This window comes from Panthera tigris, chromosome B2 (genome assembly GCF_018350195.1).
Source record: "Panthera tigris isolate Pti1 chromosome B2, P.tigris_Pti1_mat1.1, whole genome shotgun sequence".
Lineage (NCBI taxonomy): Eukaryota > Metazoa > Chordata > Mammalia > Carnivora > Felidae > Panthera > Panthera tigris.
The window spans coordinates 127143479-127163108 of NC_056664.1; the positions used below are offsets into that span (position 1 = coordinate 127143479).

The 19630-nt window shown below is 37.0% G+C and overlaps 1 protein-coding gene across 1 annotated transcript; it reads right to left on the reverse strand.

The window, feature by feature from the left end:
- Positions 1-344: 344 nt before the first annotated feature.
- On the reverse strand, positions 345-17362 carry NMBR (neuromedin B receptor). Its single transcript, XM_007096374.3, has 3 exons — positions 16941-17362; positions 4224-4572; positions 345-1170 (listed from the first exon to the last, which is right to left on the reverse strand). Exons 1-3 carry the CDS (start codon positions 17360-17362, stop codon positions 769-771), a joined length of 1173 nt encoding a protein of 390 aa, XP_007096436.1. The 3' UTR covers positions 345-768.
- Positions 17363-19630: the final 2268 nt, after the last annotated feature.

Sequence of the window (19630 nt, forward strand, 5' to 3'; positions counted from 1 at the left end):
CTCACCAGAATTACACTAATCTTCTCATATCTATACAGAAACATCGAAATGTTAAAGGACTTAGAAATGTATACACAAATGGCCATGCAATTTTCTGAATCATCATTTTGGGACATATGATACCCGTTTTACATCCATAATGTAAAATCATATTCATATGATATCTATTTTACTATTCATAATCAAATGGCATCATACCTTTTAATCACATACCTAAAAGTTACAGACATAAGCTATCTCTATAAATTATGATTAATCACACAAAGAATCACAATAAATGTTATTGACTTGTAATTAAGCTCTACCTTTTGAATTTTCTATTTTATTTAAATAAAGGAGATATATACATGCAGTGGTTATGAATAAAATTCACCAGGGAAATATGATTCCTTTTTCAAATAATAGGAATTTGAATATTACCATCACTGAATCAAGTCAATATAGGAATACATTTCAAGATAAAACAAACTTAAGATAAATACAGTAGAGTTGGCTCTAACAACAGCTTAAATCCTGAAGCAATATTGATTTATACACAAATAGAGCTTCATTTGACTGACTTTTAGTGTGAGATATATATTTTTCAAGGCAAAATCCTGTTCAGAGAAGAATGCTAGCTGTGTTTGTCTTGCCTTTTCTGAGTCAATCATGAAATCGCCTGATGAACCAGCTGAGCAATAGTAAGAATGAGAAAATTGTTTCTTTCTGCTCTGCTCCATAGAGATAGCAAGGTAAGTTCTTTCCAGGTAGTGAGTTGAATGGCTGAAATCACAGTGTCATTTCCTGCTTCATGCTGTTCCCATTTAGTAAAATAGAATTGGTCACCATGTTCTTAGCATTGCTTTTCAGAGATGTCATACGCACTGCAGAAGAGCTGAGAAGGTAGCTCGTTGATCTCTCTTGATAGGACTTCCTCCCACAACACAGCTGGCTATTGAAATGCCTCCTGAAGCTTTCACTGAGTAGATAGAGAGCAAATGGATTGACACAAGAATTGCAAAAGCTCAGAACTCGGGCAACTAAGGTGACAATCATGTGGCCTAGAGATGAGTCAATCTCATTATAGTTGAAAGACCTATACATGTAGAGAATGTGATTTGGAAACCAGCAGAAGACAAAGCAACCCACAAAGACCAGCACAATTTTAGCCAGGCGTTTCCGTGTTTCCATCTGCAAATACAAGCAAACAGTCCCTTTGGTTAAAATGAAAATGGAACCATCGACATGAGAAACATTGTGCAAAAGAAGTGAAACTTGCCATAGCATGCAAATGCATCCCAAAATACAAAAACTATTTTCCTCAACAAAGTGATGATTTTAACAGTTTGACAAAGCTTGTTTTGGTCACTATGCTCTTTCATTAAATATATTTAGCAATATGATTTTAAGCATATATGGAATTTAATAAACAAAACAGATGAACATACAGGAAAGGGAAAAAGAAGGAGGCAAACCATAAGAGACTCTTGATGACAGAAAATAAACTGAGGGTTAATGGAGGGAGGTGGGCAAGGGATGGGCTAAATGAGTGATGGGTATTAAGGAGGGCACTTGTGATGAGCACTGGGTGTCATATGTAAGTGACGGATCACTAACTTCTACTCCTGAAACCAATACTATACTATATGCTGACTGGAATTTAAATAAAAACTTGAAACTAAATAAATAAGTAAATAAAATAAAATTATTTGACAGCTTATGTGAGACCAGATGATAAATTACTAATAAATGGCTATGTCTTCAAGCTAAACTGTGACCTATAAAAACTCTCTCTTTTTTTTAACTACTTTCCTGTTGCTAAAGTCTTATTGTGCTCACTTTAAACATTAATCATTTCTGTTTGTATTAAATCCACTGAATTAATGAACCACAAAATATATTCGGTATTAGATTTTGTTTAAATCAGGGTAATTGAAATAAAGCATGACTTTTTAAATCCTTATTAAACACACACACAAACACCCACACAGACACACAAACAAAACTTGAGATTTCAACTTCTGACTCACATAAATCAAAACCATCTGACATAACTGTCAATCCTATAAGTATTAACTATGTTAGATTACCTTTAAAAATAAAAGTACATTTTCTTTCTTTTCATAAACTTTACATACTGTGTTCACTGTTTTATAGGAAACTCTTCAGGAATGTGATAAAGAGACAAAATTCAAATATTGGACATATATCTCTTCTAATTCAAAAATTATTTTCCAATATGTAGAGTTCAAGGTTTAGCTCGTATTTGTCTTACTTGTTTAAATATTTAAATACGGCAACATGAGTATGAAAACTTAGTTTATCAAAAGATATTGATAGGAGGCAAAATGATATATTCTGGGCTAAAACTACTGGTAGTCAACTAGAACATACCAAAACTGGAAAGGTTTACAATCCAAACATAACTGGTATTGGGGGGTAGTAGTGAGTGGTGACGGGGGCAACAAAGAAAGGTGCAGTAAAGAGGAGGAACGACAAATGCTGTGGTCCAGATGTATCCCAGCGGCATGAGTTAAGCAACTTGACTGTAAGATAAATGTGAAATTTATATTACAAAGCAGTGTCCACACTAACAGGTGGAGTATGGGTGGAAGAATTTCATGCCAGTCTGTGTCTGGAGACACACAGGCAGGCCGTCAGCACTGAGATTACTTCTCAGCAGATATCAAGCCCCGTTACCCAGCCAGGGTTTATAAGTCCCAATAGAAAACTCACAAAACACAAGGCAGAACTAAGGCCATTTAAAAGAATAAAATAAAAGTGGAGGTTGGAGGGTGGGAGGAACTCAATTTTAGAAAACAAAGCAAAAACTCATATACCCAAATTGAGATACAATTTGGATCACAGGGCAAAGGAAAAAGCGCAGTGAGTCTATGAACTGGATTTTTTGGCTACCATGAGGCTAGATATTTATTTTTACTTACCTATCTATGTATCTATTTATTTATTTATTTATTTTAAAGTCTATTTATTTTGAGAGAGAGAGAACCAGCGGGGCAGGGGCAGAGAGAGAGAGGGGGAGAGAGGATCGAAAGTAGGCTCTGCCTTGACTGCAGGGAGCCCTATGCAGGGCTCACACTCACAAACTGTGAGATCAGGACCTGAGCTGAATTCGGACACTTAAGTGACTGAACCTCCCAGGCGCCCCAAGATGCTAGGTATTTAGATAATGAATGTATTAATTTATCTAACAACTATTTTAATGATTGATTGATTTTTTAGCTTTCAAAAAAGATGTGGATCTCTGATTCTGATGGTCATCAATAAATAGAGGTTACCTTCCATGCAAGAAACCCTTCCAGAATCTGCTGTTGCTGAAGTGTGCAAAGCCCCAGACTGTGCCTCCAACTACAGCCCAGCAAATTTTAATGATCCGCCATTCAACTTGCCTTTAACTTGGTGAAGGACACCCATCATATCCCTGTACCTACAGAGCCTTTTGGAAGAGGTTCTTCGCTAAAAATTGTGTACACAAATGCACAACTTGAAACTGTCCCACTAGAACAATATTTCCATCTCTTTGTGGATTAACACAACTGGTTTTACCTTAAGTTAGTATCTCTGAGTATTTTCTAAGGAAGAAAGACTACATAAGGTGCATACTGTAATTTTTAAATTAATATATAATTTTTATAGGAAAAGCTATAATGTTGAGTTAGAGAAAGTACAACTTCAGCATCAACCACCTCTTGATCACCCTCACCTTTGTTCTCTACCTGCTGTTCCTCACCTTTGTTCTCTACTTTCTGTTCCCAGAGCCCCATTCTGGCATCCTACCAAACCTCATCCCCAGATCCTAGGTCCTTTCCTGATGAATCCTTGTCCCAGACTTTCTGTCATCCTTAATGGGCTAATGGGAGAATAGACAATAATTAAATAAATTTATAGTTAATTTTCTGGTTTATTATGTTGTTTTTTGCATGGACATTTGCCGGTAAGGAAAAGCCTTCAAAGACATTAAATTTTAATAGCTGTAGGCCCAGATGGCAGATACGCTGGACCTCAGTGGGCTTTTACAAAGCTCTGACATGGCCACATACTGGAGATGCCCTCCCCTCCTCCTCCCACCCCAACATCTCTTCTAGTTCAGGCTAATGCTTGTGCCAGTGCCCTGGGATTCTGTTCTAACCATTCATGGTATTGAGAACCCATGCCATAGAACAGCAGACAGCAGTTATTGCATCTGACCCACACACCCCCACCCACACACCTAACAAGCTTACTTGTTTTTTGGTATGTTCATTGTATTCTCCAGGAAGATTATGTGCACTTTTAATTAAGGTCTTTGCAATATGATAATAATAAACGCTAATAATAGCAAGTGGTATGAGGAAATAGACCAAGAAGATGAGCACTGAATGAATCTTTGGGTGTAATTCATCCGTCTGAGGGTAGGGTACACACGCCGTGAAGCTGCCATTTTCAACGCCCTCAATTCGCGTCACTTCCGAAAACACGGCTTCCGGAAGCGCCAGCAGCACGGAGACCACCCAGATCCCCACCACCTTGACGCAGGTCCACAGCAACGCCCGGGATGTCTGGATGTCCATGGGGTTGACGATGGCTCTGTACCTGGGAAGACAACATGACTCATATTACTCTCTTAGAGAGAAAAATGTAAAGGAGAAAGAGGAAGGAAGGGAAGGAAGGAAGGAAGGAAGGAAGGAAGGAAGGAAGGAAGGAGAGATCCTACTGGCTGAGAGAGAGGTGCTAAAACTCTGTTATTCCCTAGCTGTTTTGCAGTATATGGAATACTTAAAATCTCTGATGTCTGTCTACAAGACATTCCATAGCTTATTAGCACAGAAGACGGAGAAAGGAAAAGATTTTAAATTGTCATTCCCCAAATTCCATTAATTTGCTTACCTCTTTTGCAAGTATTTTTCTAAATCACACATAGTACAAGTATCATCAGTTATTGAATATTTTCATTTAAATCACTGCATTTTCAAAAAACTATCACTGCTATAATTGCAATAATAGACAGAAACCCTAAAATATAAAATGTCTACAAAATAATGTTACCAACTTCTATTTTGCTGCTCTTCACCTTCTGTGACTTAGTCTCCCACTTTTTTTCCCTAAGGGCATTAGTAAACCTTAAAGACTGGGATTTTCTCCATAATTCAATCATAAGAACTGAAAGAACTGAAGATGAAATAACATCCTGTCTTTGTAGCTGAAATTTATTTCCTGTTGACACCTCATGAAAGCCTCTCTCTTCCTATATAACACCATCATAATGGTAAAGGAACCACACTCCAGGACACAAGGGCTTAAAGAATATAAACAGCTAACTCAATCACACACTTTAGGGTAATCATAATGCAAACAAACCAAAATTATATGTGAACATCAAGTTATTTATATTTTTCTGAAAGTATTTCAGCTTATAGGACACCTAGGAGGTTAACCTGACACAGTAAAAAATTATTTTAGTCAAACAAACCTGAGCCATTTTCTTAACTCTAATATCCTTTGGAAAAATCACTTAAGGTCTTTTTCTTCATCTGTAAGGTGGGGATAAAAACATTTTTCTCAAAGTTTTGTGATAAAAAAAAAAAAATGGAGAGACTACCTATTACTGTGCCTGCCAATTAGCAGATACTAACCATGCCATGACTCTATACCTTCTCCTTATTTACAGTTGATTTAGAATGCTGTTCTAAAAATTCAGAATACTTCAAGCAACAGAACAAGCAGATAAGGTCTGAGGTTCTGTAAAGATGTTTCCCATTGCCAGGAAGAGAGAAACAGCTCCTGGCCTCAATACCTCTCTGAGGGGAGCCTCTCCTTCTTCTTCCTGATTTGCATCAAGCATCATTCCCAGACCCTCAATCAGAGAAAGACAGTTTGCATTTTGATCTAGAGAGTCTACCCCTGTATACCAGGACACATATAAAACTTAAAGTAGAGCAACAGCAAAGGGCCTCAACCCCAAATTAAATAAAGTAGCGAACATACTGCATTTGTTTCACCTAGACTTTGCACGTGACAGAAGAAAGTAGGCATGTGTTTCCCACCCCCCCCCACTTCTGCTTAATTACATGTTCAGAAGAAAGTAAAAGTCGAATTACAATCGGTAACTAGAATTAGCTGTTTTTTTCTGTTTCTTTTTAATGTTTATTAGCTTAATACATTCAAAGAGGTGGGGTTTTTTGTTTGTTTTGTTTTGTTTTTAATCAGAGAACACTAAGAGCCTGTAAAGAATAAGAAAAGCAGGATCTGATTTCATTTCAGGTCCTGCTCCTGAGGTGAACCAAATTTCATATCATTACCTCCATATGTCTAAGAAATGTCCTTCTGCCACTATCTCCTGAATTAAATATTGTAGACATTTGCTCTTGACATCCTATTATGGAAGTTGAAGATTTTCTCTCTTATATACTTCTATCTCTCCCATTACCAACTTCCTAATTCAGTAAATTATATTAAATGTTTATAAAATAGTCACTAGATTGCTATTATGACCAACCAAATATCTCTTCCTGTAGAATTAAGTAATATATTGTTTTCTTTCCTAAACATGTCTTCGATTTACCTACAGTTGCTACTTGATCTTTTTTTTGCATAATTTTCCCTGTACCTGAATTTACTTCTTTCTGTTTTTTTACCACCTTGCTTTATAATTGGAGTCTCAGTACTTGAATCTAATTCCTCCTTCACTTTATCAAGCTCATCTCCACCTTCTTATTGGTTTTACTTTCTAAGATGCTTTATTAGCCTTAGCGTCCATTCTTTCTTATAATTTTTTTTTTTTATTTCCACCATTAGATTTTTAAATGTGTTTTTCAGTTTTATTTTGAGAGACAGAATATCCCAAGCAGGCTCCACATTTAGTGTGGAGTCCAATGGTGGGCTCAACAACCCTGGATCATGACCTGAGCTGAAACTAAGAGTCAGATGATGACTATAATACGTCACATCATGTTTTAAAACCAAAAATGAACCAATACACTTAAAGATATTTATTTGGTGGTGTGTTTGCTTAGCTTCTTTATGCTGGAATTTCTCCTCAAAAGTTAGGTATCTACTACCTCCCAATTCCTATTTAAGATCAAAGTGCCAAAAAGCCGATCGCAAATTCTTTTGTACGTAGAGGAGATGGAGAAAGAGCAGGGAAGTTTTGGGGGATGATGGTTACCAAAAATTAATCAATTAACTAGCCTTCCTTGTTATGTTGTCAGAAAACTCAAAGAATATTCTGAACTTTCCTTTGTGGACTAAAAAGGAGGAAAACATCACTCCCCTATTCCCATTCCCACCTTATCTCTAAGCACATAAACAGAAAGCATGTTGGGGAAACTGCAAAGAGGAATGGAAGTTATACCTCCTTCATTGTAATAACATTGCCAATAACATGCCGCTAACATTGTAATAACAGAGCTGTAGCAACAGCTCTTGGATTCTTGGTTTAGGGGAAGTAAGAAACCTAGTGGGAGTGTAAGGAAGGGATAGAGAAGGCCTTTTCGACAGGTACAGTTCTTAGCCATGTCCTGCAGGAAAGGGAAATAAACTTTGGATCTTCTTCTAAATGATATACATTTGCTAGAAAGGGGAGTACTGACAATTCTATAAAGCTGGAAATTATAGTTTAAAGCAACAGATTAGTGAAGCATCAATATTAGTCCTTAACCATGGTTTATAACTGTCAGAGAAGAAGGTTTACACCAGTGTTTCATGTGCATCTTTGAAAGGATAAAAGGTAAAACAATACAGAGCAAATATGGACATGTTTGATCATCCTTTATTTAAAAATTTATGAAAATATAGGAATGAGGGGTGTCTGGGTGGCTCAGTCAGTTAAGCGTCTGACTCTTGGTTTTGGCTCAGGTCATGGTCTCACATTTTGTGGATCTGAATCCCACATTGGATTCTGCACTGACAGTGCGGAGCCTGCTTGGGATTCTCTCTTTCTCTCTCTCTGCCCCTCCCCCCCTCAAAATAAATAAATAAACATTTAAAAAATATAGGAATGAAACAGTCCGTCAGTACGAAAACTATCTCATTAAATTTAGTAGCATAATACATATGTGTGAAAAGTTATGTTTGTTTTCTTTTAGATAGTCTTAGAAAGGTATCCCTAATTGAAAACTTAAAAAATAATGAATCAAAAGGGATTAAAGAAAACATAATCACCATTCATGTATTAAATATCAATAAATACGTATGCTTCTTCATTAATTTCTGTTTTGAATCTTGCACTTACCATATCTGTATATAGTCTAAATTTAATGTAAGGGATAATGAAATGTCATTGTATTAAAATACATAAAATGAAAATTAGATCAATTTTAGCTCATATAAAGTCATCTCAATTTCTCAAAATCCCCTTCTACACATTTCTGCACACATACTAGTTAGATTATCCATAATCTTTTTTTTTTTTTTTTTTTTTGCTTGTCATTCCTTCATTTATAAGAGGCCAACAAAGAGTTTAAATGTGAACATTCTGACCAAGGAGAGAAAGACATCACAGAAGCAAGAGAAAGAGGAAATTTCAAAAAGAAGTGTAGACCTCTGTGTCAAATGCTCCTTAAAAATAAAAAAAAAACAAAAACCTCCTTTGAAACTGGAGCCTATGTCTTACTCATTGTTGTATCTAAAGTGCATAACAATGTCTGACCCATAGTCATTTCTCAGTAAATGTTGAACTAATAGGGAAATGTGGTCCGAGCAGCAAGGAGATTGCTTATTAAGACAGTTTTGGTAGAGTGGGATGGTCATTGGGTATTAGGTTGAGATGAAAATGATGTCAGGGATGGAGACAAAGTCTAGTGATGCCCAAGCTGGATCAATATTCAGAACCACCTAGAGAGCTGAAGAAAGATAGAGTCTTAGGTTTCTCTCCAGACTTATACATTCTCTAAGATATAGAATGTGAGGCTCTACATTTTACTAAGATTTTCAAATGGTTCTGAATATAAACCAGGTTCAGAAACCACTTTTCAAGGAGATTGACTGTGGCAGTAAGCATCTTTATGCAAGACCCCTGTGAGCTTGTCTGGTGCAAAGGACATATGTTCAGCAGTAGAGTTTCCGGAATCCAGCAAAAGTTCAGCGTTAAGAACTAGATGCCTGCCCTTTATGATACGTCACATCATGTTTTAAAAAGTATTTATAGCTCACAGCAGTAAAATTTATTCTGAATAAAATTACTAAATTTATTATTTAAAATATCTATTCATGATCATAGAACAGAATGTCTAAAATGATAATCTTTTAAAAATAATGTAGTAAGTGGGATGTCACCTTGGAAAAAATGAAAAAATACTGGATTCAATTACAGAGGGCTCAGTAATTCCATTTGACACAAATGGATCTACCCTCTGGCCAAATCACTTTGTTCTTAACCCACTAAAGTGTGTGACTTAAATGACACATGAAAGTCTCATGAGAAGGGGAATGACAATGACAAGTCATGTTGATGAAGGCAATAGGTTGGAACTAGCCAGTCTATGATTAAAGGAATTGGGGAAGGGCTATAGAAGGTAGAGAGATCACCTTCATTAATTTTACAATAGACTCATTTTTCACCCCACTTTACTGCCTATTATCTAATAATTAACTGCATATGTGAATAAATATTGTTTTGAATTAATGGGTCACTTGTCATCCTGACACATAGATGACATAGCAGAAGTAGTTACACAGCAACCTACTGTTTATGTTAGTTATATTAATTATGTTCATGTTAATTATGTAATTTGATAAAATAATCCTGTGTAGTAAAATTGATTGGTGTACCCATTTTACAGAAAAGCTCATTGAGACTATGGGATTAAGTGATGTTGAAATAACCACAGAGCCAGTAGGCAGATGACTTAGAATTCACACAAGACTATCTTGTGACTTCAGATTCTATATTTTTTCAGCTATGGCACATCACAGAGAATGCAACTGAAGAACTAAATTCTTTACCTCTTCTACCCATTTTCTCTTAAAATGTGATTCTTTTCCAAAAATTAACTTAAATTAAATCACAATTATTAAAATTTCATTTTCAAAATATTCTTCTCAAATTTCCACAAATGATAAAAGTAAAGAAGCTCTACATTGAAAGTTGAAAAAATATTCTTGTTTGTTTATTTTAGAGAGAAAAAGAGTGAGCAAGCACATTCACACACTCAAGTAAGTTGGAGGGGCAGGGAGAGGAGCAGAAAGGGAAGAGAGAATCTTAAGCTCAGGTCCATCTGATGGAGATGTGGGGCTCCATCTCATGACTGTGAGATGACCTGAGCCAAAATCAAGAGTGGGACGCTCAACCGACTGAGCCACCCAGGAATCCCTTGAAAAAAATATTCTTAATGAAAGTCTGCAGAAGAAAAAAATCAAAACTTAATTGCACATATATTAATGAAGATAAGGACTTGGGATAAATAAATGTTTAATGTTTATTCTTGTTCCCCTTGAAGATCCATGAATAACTGGAAATAGAAAATACTGCCCGGCACATCAATAAATCAGTGGCTTTCACAAAGATGGGTTATGAGCCTAATAGCATTGAATATTTTGTATCAATAATTAAAACAATAACTAAAAGACAGTTCATTAAGCTTGAACCTAGCAATATTAAGCTCAGTCATCACTTTGGAGCTTGGACTGAAACTGAAAATAACTTTGGTCATACAGAAACTAATAAGAATACAGGCATAAAAACAACAAACAATTAAAAAGGGAAATGTAATGAAGACGTGTATCTTTTTGTATAGAAAAATAAACAAATAAACTTTCCAAATACCAAAGTTGTCAGTATATTTGGTATGTGGGTGGGTTCTCCATAGAGCTTACAATAATCTACTGGTTACATAAATATTATCTAAAACCTACATACTATTTCACAAGTAAAAGTAATAATGGAAAGTAAATACACAAATATAGCATATAACTATCTCGTACTGAATATTTGATCAACACCTTCTAAAAGAGAATCATCTACAACCCATATCAGCATCAACTTTTCTAGAAATGCACTAAGTAAAAGTAAGGACTAACTAAAAAACTTTAAGTAAGAACTTATTGAATGGAATATTACACAGCCATAAAGAATGAGATCATGCTATTTGTGACAACATGGATGGACATAGAAGGTATTATACTAAATGAAATAAGACATATGAGAAAGACAAATAAATACCATATGATTTCATGCATGTGTGGATTCTAAAAAACAAAACAAATGAATAAAAAAAAAAAAACAGAATCAGATCTACAAATACAAAGAATGAGCTGATGGGTGCCAGAGGGAAGAGGGGTGGGAGATGAGCAAAATGGATAAGGAGAGTGGGAGATAGAGGCTTCCAGTTATGCAATGAATGTCACGGGAATAAAAAGAACAGCATAGGGAATATAGTCAACGGTATTGTAATAGCATTGCACAGTGACAGATGATAGCTACACTCGTGGTAAGGATAACATAACGTATAGAGAAGCTGACTCACTATGTGCTACACCTGAAACTAATATAACATTGTTTGCCAACTATACTCAAATTTTAATTTTGTTTTTTTAAAAAAAGAGCTTGTTGAGAATGAAAAAATAAAAATGCAATTAAAACTATTAAAGACCTTGGAGATCGGTCAGTCCTCCTGAGGAATCAGCAACCAAAGGACCAATGTAAATCCTTATGTTTGTTCTTTAAACACACAAACAGGAAGTGTACTGGTGGGACAGCTAACAATAGGGAAAGTGTTGAACTTCACTGACTTCCTGGCTCCACTGGAGCGGATGGCCCCCTATTTAAATGCACCACCGCAGGCAAAAGACTGACAAGGTACACCGTAGAGAGTGTTTCCACTGAGAAGTGGACCAAATAGAATCAGCGTAAGTGACTGAAAGACTTGTTGCAACGTGGAGGACAGTGATAGAGCCCCAGAGACAGAACTCACCGTTCAGCTGCCTCACCAATATAGTGTCTCTTCTCCTCTTTGGGCCTTTCTCCACTCAATACTCAGGGAGGGAAATAATAGGATCCTATCTACAGTCCCTTGGCTCTACAGTTGAAGACATTATTCTTATTTTGCAAATGAGGAAAATACTGCCTTATGAGCATGTGTCTTGCACTATTTTATCGTCTCCAACTAGAACAGTGGAACCTAACAGACACAGGATTAGCACCCACACGTCCGGGGCATCCCTCCTTAGTTATAGTGTGTCCCAAAAGTTTCAGACCAAGGTGCATGAATAACCTTCAAAAACTATAAAGTAGTACACAAGTTATGGCAATAGTATGAATATTGTGAGAATTACACAGCCTCTCCAATGTCTCAGATTCCTTCTAAAGAGAAAGAGAAAGGACATAAGCTAGAAGCATTTGAGACTAATGAATAAAAGATATCTGAGTTATTGGAGTCAAAGATAGCAACTTTTATTTAACAAAAAAAACCATATAAATTCAGATTAAAAACTGATAAATTAAGTGCAGATTTCAATTTATCCTGTTTTATGACTACATAAAAATAACAGCTGAGCACTTCTTATGAAAAAGTATCCTTTTTGCATTGGCAGCTAGAAAGTTCACAAACACGTGACTCACATTTGTGATGGTATAGGTCACCTTATAATCTTCAACTTTTATTTTACCTCTCCCTGGATTTCCTCCCTTTTTTATATCTGTTGTGTGTTGTTTGTATCTTTGTTTTTAAGCTCTCTTAAATTCTTTTTGGAACAAGTTGAAAATAAAAAAAGTCCTTGCTCTGGTAAAATGGGTTATCTGTAGGGTGAGTGTGGAGTATTCTCTTAGGTAGGTACGGCCAATCTGAACTCCCCAGAAGAGTTTAGAAACACACTCTAAGTGCTAATCTCAGCACCGAGAAGTAAGGGCTTCTCAGCATACTATCCAGGGCTCCAGACCAAAGAAGAAAACATCCCCACTGGGGCCAGCTGGTTAATCAGTACCTGAGCTTCACTCAGGAGTTTTGGTGAAAACCCAGAAAACAGATTATGGCATTCCCTCCCATCACTGGACTAAGTCTCATAAAAATGCTTCTGAAGGCCTTGGGACTGTTAGATCCACGGTGTACATTTGATCTGTTTCAATATTTTAACAAATAATTATACCGAAGAGAATATCTGTTTGCATTGGTGTAATACCCAAATAATGTTAATGATTCAGGTTCATCATACCTAACAGAACTAGCTTAGTTATGGAATTAAATCTGAGTATCCTAACTTGCAACTAAAAGCTTGAAATCATTAATATGTTAACACTTTAGTTAGATTTGGCAAAAAATTATGTTTGCATTCAATCCAACATTGGCTATTCAATACCAGAAAAACAGCATAGTCTGATATATTAAATTAATATTAATTGCATTTTTATTATTTTATAGGTTTTTAATATTTAATTTAAAAATGCATTTTAGGGGCGCCTGGGTGGCTCAGTCGGTTGGGCGGCCGACTTCGGCTCAGGTCATGATTTCGTGGTCCATGAGTTCGAGACCCACATCGGGCTCTGTGCTGACAGCTCAGAGCCTGGAGCCTGTTTCAGATTCTGTGTCTCCCTCTCTCTGACCCTCCCCCGTTCATGCTCTGTCTCTCTCTGTCTCTCTCTGTCTCAAAAATAAACATTAAAAAATTTTTTTAAATAAAAAATAAAAATGCATTTTAATTAACAGTTGTATTTAAAAAATAAGAAGAATTGATGCCTAGTTTTACATTGGTAAATACATAAAATTATTAAGTTTATAGTTCAGCCCTAGGAATCTGGGAAATTTTTCCTCTAAAGGAAAGAGGAGAACTCATTCTCAAAAGTTATTTGCATTTTAATTAGGGGTTTTTAGAAGCCAAATGGTCTTCAGGAATCAAAGAAATTATCCTAAGTTTGGAAATGAAGCCACTGTAATAGATAGTGAAGGAGATACCTGTAAGCCAACCACAAACAAAGTATGTTTATGGGATCCCACCTGCTCAATATCCCAGCGTGTGTGTGTGTGTGTGTGTGTGTGTGTGTATGAAAAACTGTTAAAAACATAATACCACAGAGAATATGCACATGCCTTTAATCAGCTATTTCATGTGAGCAAGCAAACAAGTACATTTTCAAAATATAAAAAAAATCATCAAGATAAAAGTAGAAAATAAACTAAAATCACCAGACTCACCAACTCGGATCGGGCCCTGTCTCTCCTCCTCCACTGGGGTTATGAAATGCCCCTGAGGCACATCTACAGTGGACATAAAAGATCTTTCCTACGGATGTACCCGTTGAAACTTCTCAAAAAAGCTTGGCAATTCAAGGAATAATAATCTCAAGAACCAAAAGTGTCACCCGCCCAACACTTTGGTCATATCGAACAAGGTGATTTAAGCCCCAAGGTTGATTCATAAATATTATATTTCTTATTTCAGTCTCTGCTCTCCAGTGATGCTGTCATTGATGCTCTATAACACTGAAGTCCGCTTCACATTGGGATGTGCTTTCTGAAATAGAATGATCTTCCTGTTTCTTTTTCTACATTACAGTGATTTCTACTTCTATACTCTATTTTCTTAAGGAAAGACATTGAAGCCATCTAGTGAAGATAGGATATTTGGTTTAATGAACAATTGAATTTGTTGCTTAAAAAGTTTTCCTATTGCCACTACCACTGCTTAATTTTGAATTTTTATGATATTATTTCCTTTTGTTGAATCTAATGTATCAGCTTTCAAAATCATTGTTCCTTTTGTACTCTTGGGTGCTTTGCTTTAGATTGAATTTTTCAGTCTATTTACCATTAAATAGGAAAAATCATTAATAATTTCTTAGGCTCAGAAAAGTAATACTGTGGCTTAATGATAAAGAGTATGGACTTTGAATTGAGCTCAAATGTTGGCTCCATCACTGTGAGATCGTGAAAATGTTGCTTAATTTCAAGGCTTAGATTTCTTCACTTTAAAATAGTAATAATAATAATGCCTGCTTCATAGTATTGCGAGGGTAATAAACTCACACACAGAAAAGCACAGTGCTAAGTACAATTAGTCCTCTACTTGTTTCCAAATTCACAGGAAATCCAAACATTTGGTGAGATAAAATGGGAGGAGATTAAATACTTATCAACATTTGGTCACTATGTTCTGGGAGAAAAATAGAAATGTAGACAATATATAGCAGAACGTTTCCAAACCACTTTAATTGACTATTGGAATGTATTGGGTAATTTCATCACCAGTGATTCCAGTTCCTTAATTTATATTTCCAAAACACACAACGTAGAATGTGGACGAAGCAGAAGAGGCGACCCACCTTTCTTTATCCTTATTATTAAAGTATCCACGCTGCATTTACAAAGTACATGATATATATAACAAAGCAAAAAGGTCAGTAAATACATGAGTAATTGCATGTTCTCAGACCTTGGTCAGAGCCAGCCAATTTACCTGTGGGTCTCCATGACAATAGATTGAGAAAAATGGCATAAAAAAAACTCTAGCCCTGGATCTTGCTGCTAGCAGAAATCAAAGCACAGTGATAGTAACTTTAACTATTGTATTCATAGCTATTCAATATGTTTTATTCTAATTATTAAGTAGTATTCTTTTAACTTTCTAATTAAAATGGGTCCTATAAAGAGGGGCAGCTAAACTAAAAAGTCATATTTTAATTACAGGGTTCAAAAAACTGTATAAAAGGTAACAGAAATAGTGTCGTCTTAGCAAAATGAGGTACATATAATTTACCCAAAGGCACCCATTTTTATAGGAATGTGGTTTTAGAAAGAATATGACACAAACTAAAAAGTCAATAATATTTGGTTTAAAAAGACAGAAGCTCTCAACTCGCCAGTGATTGTTATCTTTCCTTCAACAAAGATTAACTCTTCAATGTCAGAGTGATGGAAGGGTATTAATGCAAATACCGGGACACTTAGATGGAGTCATTTTCCACTCATAACATGTAAATTGAAGAACAGGAGTGCATCCACCACCTTAATCATCCAAGTTCAATTGTTTATCTAAATAGCTTAAGTCAACACCCCATCCCGAAGAGAATTAAACCAGGGCTCCATGCACAGTTGTCTAATAGGACATTTTGTCCGCACCCCCATGCAGACATTTCTCCTGCTTAAATGCGGGAAAGCATGATGATAGAGAGACTGAGGGAGAGGCATGGTCCAGCAGTCAGCAGTCCTGGATTCTCCAGCCTGCCCTGCCAACGGGATTCTCTTTCCTTGGGCCTCAATATCTTACCTCAACACCTAAAAATGACATGGTTGAACTTAGTTGGTCTGCAAGGTAAAATACTAGACACGTCTCACCTTTAAAATATGTGAAAAGCAGGTTTGATATCAAATTTGTATTTTTACACCACCATTTTAAGATACTAAAATTCAGTACCTACCTGTTTGCAGGGGAGGGGGATCACTTAACTTGAGGCATTAAAGCAAGAATGTGTAGTCAACTGTCTGAAGAGCATTTACTATTGTAGTTGTTTGACTTGGAATAAATAACAGAATTTGGTTAATAAGTATAAATGATGTTTCCCCATATTTGAAAAAAAAAAAAACTCAACATCAAACACTTTCCTAATATTAAGTTAGACATTCTTACCTATTGACTGAACAAGGAAAGTGCACTTGTAAGATTTTAGCACACACGGAAAGCTCCTACGTGATAGGTGCCCTGTTGCCCAATTATTCTATAGCTTTTCTATGAAATAGTAAAGATTTTCAGAGTGTGTGCAGGGGAGGAAGGAGACTAGGCTATGCAATTTTAGAACTACTTTCAAACTAACACAATGTTAATTATTTTTAAAGGAATATTGTTCTTATATATTTTTTCAAGCTTCACAACTCAGTCCGTTTTTAACTCCTTTTACACCAGTTCCCAGATACCCTCTCTCTCCCTCTCTCCCTGCCCACCTGCGGGCTTTCCTTTCTCCCTTCCCCCCCCCCCCACCAGGGGCACCCCTGCCCCTCTGCGCCGCTTTTCCAGGCCACCACTACCTGCGCCCTTACCTGTCGGCGCTGAGGGCGGTGAGAGTGAACACGGAAACCCCCACCGAGGTGAGCTGGATGACCGGGATCAGTTTGCAGCCCACCTTCCCGAACATCCACTCGTCAAAGAAGTAGCGCGAGGCATCCACCGGGACGCAGGTGAGCAGCAGCATCAAGTCCCCGGCGGCCAGGTTAGAGATGAAGATGTTGGGGGCGCTCCTCATGGCGCTGGTGCTCATGAAGATCTTCACCAGCATGATGTTGCCTAGCAAGCCCACCGCGATGATGAGCAGGTAGAGGGACGGGATCGCACAGCGGATCGCGAACTTGGCGCTCGTCCCGTCGGCGGCGGCCAGCAAGTCCCCCTCGGACACCCCGGGAACGAAGCCGCTCTGATTCGCGCCTGCGGTCTGGGAGAGGTTGCAGAGAGACTTGGGGGGCATGTTCTTTCCAGGACAGTCCGCTGGGTTTTCATGCGCCCAGGTGCCCTGAAAAGTGCAACACCCACTTGGCCTTAATCAGTTTCCCTCTCACGGGGACAAGTTTACCGTCTGGGGAGAGCGAGTCACGCTGCCGCGTCCCGAAGAGGATCGGGCTTTGGGGAGAGGTCTGCCCACGCTTCGGGGCTTCACTTCTGGAAGGGGCACATGGCTTCCGCTGGCTCCGAATTAAAAAAAAAGAAAAAAAAAAAAAAAAGCAGAGCAATTGCGTCTTCGTTCCAGTCTTCAACGGTTTGTTCCCTTTCACAGAGGAACCAGTCCTTTTGTGAAAAAAGATTTTTTCCCTCCGGAATTAAAAAAAGTACCTGCCGGACAGTTCGCGGGGAGGGGAAGAAGTCACCTTGTCCTTGCCCAGCGATCCGCAGGTGAAACCCTGGGGGCGGCAGGCACTTTGCTCTTTGCACAGTTTTGCTCTTGTTTCTGCAATGCCTGCCATAATGTGCGGAATTGGAGGGGATCTGAGTCCTCTCTCACTCATTCTGCGCCCCTACATAGTTACATCCTTACCCGCCTCCAAGCGGGAGGAGCCCCAATTTGCAATCCTCAGGATTCAGGGGCTGAGCTGTCAAGGCCTTGGCACTGTAACACTGAATTTAGGAAAGAGAATGAGTGACAAAGGACGGAATAAATGAACGGAATTCCGCAACCCCCCCCCCCCCACACACACACACACTCTCTTCTTTTCTGATCCATTTTTCTCACCCCAAAGATGGAAACTCTTTCCAACAGCTGCGTATTAGTTTTAAACATATTTACTGAAATATAGCATGCATAAAGTACACAGTTCTTAAATGTACAGCTTAATGTAATCACCATTCAGAACCTACAATCTAGCTGCTATCTCTTGAAATAACCACTATTTATTCTGCCTTTTATCATCTAAGATTAGTTTGCTGCTTTTGAGCATCCTATAAATGGAACCATAAAGTGTTTAATCTTGTGTCCAGTTTCTTTCAGTTAACATTGCATCTGTGAGACCCACTCATGATTTTGTGTGTAGCATTTTTTCATTGTTGCATAGTATTCCAGTATAAATATACCCACTGTATTTATCCCTTCTGATGAAGACATTTGTATTCTCTATAGTTTTAACTGATTTTGACAATGTTTCCATAAATACTCTTTGCCTGTCTTCTGGTGCATATTTGAATCCACGTGTAGATTTCTACGTGTAGATGTCACAATGATTGAATATGTTCAACTTTAGCAGAAATGGGAAATTTTCCAAAGTGAATTCCGCTTTTTTTTTTCCTTCTGGAAACTTGCTGGACGATATCTATTAAGGCTGAACATACATGTGCCTATGATTGGGCAAGGCTTCCCCTAAATACATCCTTGATATATATGTAATACACTATTTTTTAGTTTCAGGTGTACAATAGAGTGATTTAAAAATTCCATATGTTAGTCAGTGCTCATCCTAATAAGTGTACTCTTTAATCCCCATCACTGACAACGTTGCTTTAAATAGGGTGTTCCTAAAATCAAAATGACTTTCCAAATTCACACTATCTGGGTTTAATGTAATCTTCTCAGAAGTGGCACAGTTCTGAAGTGAGCCAAATAACACTCTTCATTAGGAAAAACATTAGGCAGGTTCTTGGTAATTAAAGAAGAAAATTATGTGATAAAAAGAAAATTAGTCAAGAACTACCTACAATGATGTAGCCAGAAACTAATGAAATGTGCCAACCCATTTCTAAAATGTACACATTTTTTTTCAGATGTTTCTGACCAAGAACAGCATTTAATTATCGTAGTTCCATTAGACAAGTTAAACATTTGCACTATAATGAATTGTATGTTTTTTAACTCAATTACAAGTCTTTACTATACTCTTCTTGGATTTCATTACTTGAAATAATTTGTTATTAGGTTAAGTTTGGCTAAATAAAATAACTTTGGATATATGTATATAAATCACAATTTTTATAAGTCACTTTTATATATCATATATCAAGGCCATTCATATTACTTATTTCATGTCTCTAGGAATTTTATCTTCAAAGTTATTGAAATTTTGTCTTTTAACATCCAACCTTATCATGTGAAGTAAATTAACTACTAAAGCAATCTTCTACATTATGAAATCTCTCACTTTCAACCTGCAACTATCCCATTTTAACCTATTTTATATGAAAATACATTATACTCTAAATTGCTCTATGAATATCTGTATTCTCCTCTAATTGTGTCTGTATGATGCTAAGC